This window comes from Mizuhopecten yessoensis, unplaced genomic scaffold (assembly GCF_002113885.1).
Source record: "Mizuhopecten yessoensis strain PY_sf001 unplaced genomic scaffold, ASM211388v2 hete_36069354, whole genome shotgun sequence".
NCBI lineage: Eukaryota > Metazoa > Mollusca > Bivalvia > Pectinida > Pectinidae > Mizuhopecten > Mizuhopecten yessoensis.
The window spans coordinates 1-2279 of NW_018483368.1; the positions used below are offsets into that span (position 1 = coordinate 1).

Sequence of the window (2279 nt, forward strand, 5' to 3'; positions counted from 1 at the left end):
TTCAAATGTTCTCAGCTTTTCTTCAAATGCATATAATACTTATCTCAATTGTCAATGGCGGTACCAACATAATGAACAATTGTCGTCTTGCTAGTACAATGACCTGATCTGTGTGTATCAGACAAAATGTATAATTTTTACATGATGATGTGTGTATAATTTTCAGGCCCACAGCAGGGGATGAGATGTGTAACTTTTATATCATGTACTACAAGGAGGTCAGCACACAGATCCCCTTCCCACAGTGCGTTGGCAACAATGTGCCAAGTCTGATCACGAACCTTCCTCCAGGCTCAGATGTACAGCTCCCATACAACGCCACTCTAGAGGCTGCGGCACATGGTCACAGAAGTCACATGCAAGGTCACGAAGACTCGGACGTCGCGCCAAACACAATCGACAAACCAACAGATGGCAGTAAGCCAGGTAATTTGAACAACATTCTGTACAGTGAATATTTACCATCCCGCTTTAAACAAAATGTCTACCCCAGGGAATATGTTCCTGATTATCAACTGGACGACTATTACTCTGATGTAGAATCGCAACGTGGCAGAAAACGGCCACATCAAAGTTTTGATTACTATGGTGAAGCGATGAATAGACTTCCATACATGGGCACTGCAGATGATATGGCATCGCCTGACATTCAAATGAAAAATCGGAATAGGAATAAGGTGTTTGACAGTCTGAGCCGACATTATGGTGAAACAAGTCGAGACACCGTAGCTGACAATAGGTTTAATGGAATTCAACCAGAAACCCAGGGTCGTAATTTTCATGATCCTCGTAAAAAGTTTGGGGAATCTGAGTTTGGACTAGCTCATGGTACAAGAACCATGCCCGCCCCAGTGAAGAAGGTCAAGGTCGGGGGTAGTAAGTACACAGCATGGCTGTTACCCATAATCCCTTTGTTGTGTTAAATTTACCCTGACTTTCTGCTGATTGTCATGAAACTCTTATTGCCTTTTAAAATATGCCTGATTTAAAACGTGAGCGCTGTTACCATCATATTTATTTGCTTCATAGCTGGATGCAGTTAAATTCATGAATTTGAATGACCTTGCAGTTGTTAGTTAAAGAATTTTAAATGAAGTTGCTAAGAAAGAAGTTTTAGACACAGCTTCCAGATATTGCTTATTATTAATTTTGGATGTGTTTTTTGTTGTTTTTGAGGGCTGTTATCCAGTTGTTGTTTGTTTTTGTCAGACTTTAGTATTGTGAGTGTATCTATTTATAGTTTCTGTTGTTGTCATGTGAATCATCTTCATCCTATCACGTTCAGTTTCATCAACATTTTTCTTTGTTAGTCGTAAATGTCATTGTAAAATACTACTGTAACCCTGTATATATTTGTAATCTAATGAAAATTAGATCTTCACATTACTTCTATTTATAGATATATCCCATCAAAAATCTGATAACATATAATTAAGGGCCATGTCACATTCAACCTCTATAAATAATCATATTTCTAACAAGCTAATGAAAACCAAGACAACCCTTGATTTCTTACACAATGTAAAGATCTAATTTTAATTAGATTGTAAAGATTTGCGTATTATAATTCAGATGGATTTATATTGATTGTGGTATATTTTAATCTATGATTTAGAGTTGTTACAACTAATTACCAGTTTGATGGTGCTGGAGTGAAGTAATTATCAAACCAAATAGGAATGCATGAGTTTAATACAGACAGGAGATATATAGACTCTAGTATTTAACTAAATCGTATTTACGTGACATCTGTTTCTACATTAACAAATAGATCAATCAAAAGAATGGAAGTTTAAATCACAACAAGCTCAAGTGTCACTGGTCAGTTGGTACTTACTTCTTGGCTGACTTATAAATCATTGAAAATTGTATTTGATATGATTATGAATATTTTTTTCTTCGTTTTCATTTTAGATTATAGAAAAATGTGTAATTGAGTTTCTGTGATTGTATAACTAAAGTATCTCCTTATGTAATAAAATGTGACGGTTTTTACAGGTCTTCAACACTACGTAAACTTCCAGTCAGATTTCATGTCCGACAAAGCCATGAGTAGTTCTTCTGTGAGTGGCCTTGACTATCCAATTGGACAGGTGGGAGGGGTTGCCACCGACAACAAAGGAGGAGTCTACGTGTTTCACCGTGGCAACCGAGTCTGGGATGGCAGGTATATACAAAGTTTTGTGTACTTTTTGACCTAATTGCCGTAAGCTGCATGTTGTACATAGATGACCATACTTCATCAATTGTTGCATTACTAAATATATGTAAAAAAAAAA

At 36.5% G+C, this 2279-nt stretch overlaps 1 protein-coding gene across 2 annotated transcripts; it reads left to right on the forward strand.

Annotated features, from left to right (window-relative positions):
• Positions 1 to 171: 171 nt before the first annotated feature.
• Positions 172 to 2212, forward strand: LOC110444234 (peptidyl-glycine alpha-amidating monooxygenase B-like). 2 transcript variants are annotated; one of them, XM_021488633.1, is made up of 2 exons: positions 172 to 426; positions 1999 to 2212. In XM_021488633.1, the coding sequence occupies exons 1-2, from the start codon at positions 186 to 188 to the stop codon at positions 2199 to 2201; spliced, it is 444 nt and encodes a 147-aa protein (XP_021344308.1). In that variant the 5' UTR covers positions 172 to 185; the 3' UTR covers positions 2202 to 2212. The 2 variants fall into 2 exon arrangements, with proteins under 2 accessions (XP_021344308.1, XP_021344307.1); XM_021488632.1 differs by lacking the exon at positions 172 to 426 and adding an exon at positions 435 to 876.
• The last annotated feature ends 67 nt before the right edge of the window (positions 2213 to 2279 follow it).

What these genes read in the sequence shown, in the direction of transcription:
- LOC110444234 (XM_021488632.1), top strand. Translation starts at nt 597, where the DNA reads ATGAATAGACTTCCATACATGGGCACTGCAGATGATATGGCATCGCCT. An exon ending in GAAGGTCAAGGTCGGGGGTA is followed by an intron (nt 877 to 1,998) that starts GTAAGTACACAG and finishes CGGTTTTTACAG; the next exon opens with GTCTTCAACACTACGTAAAC.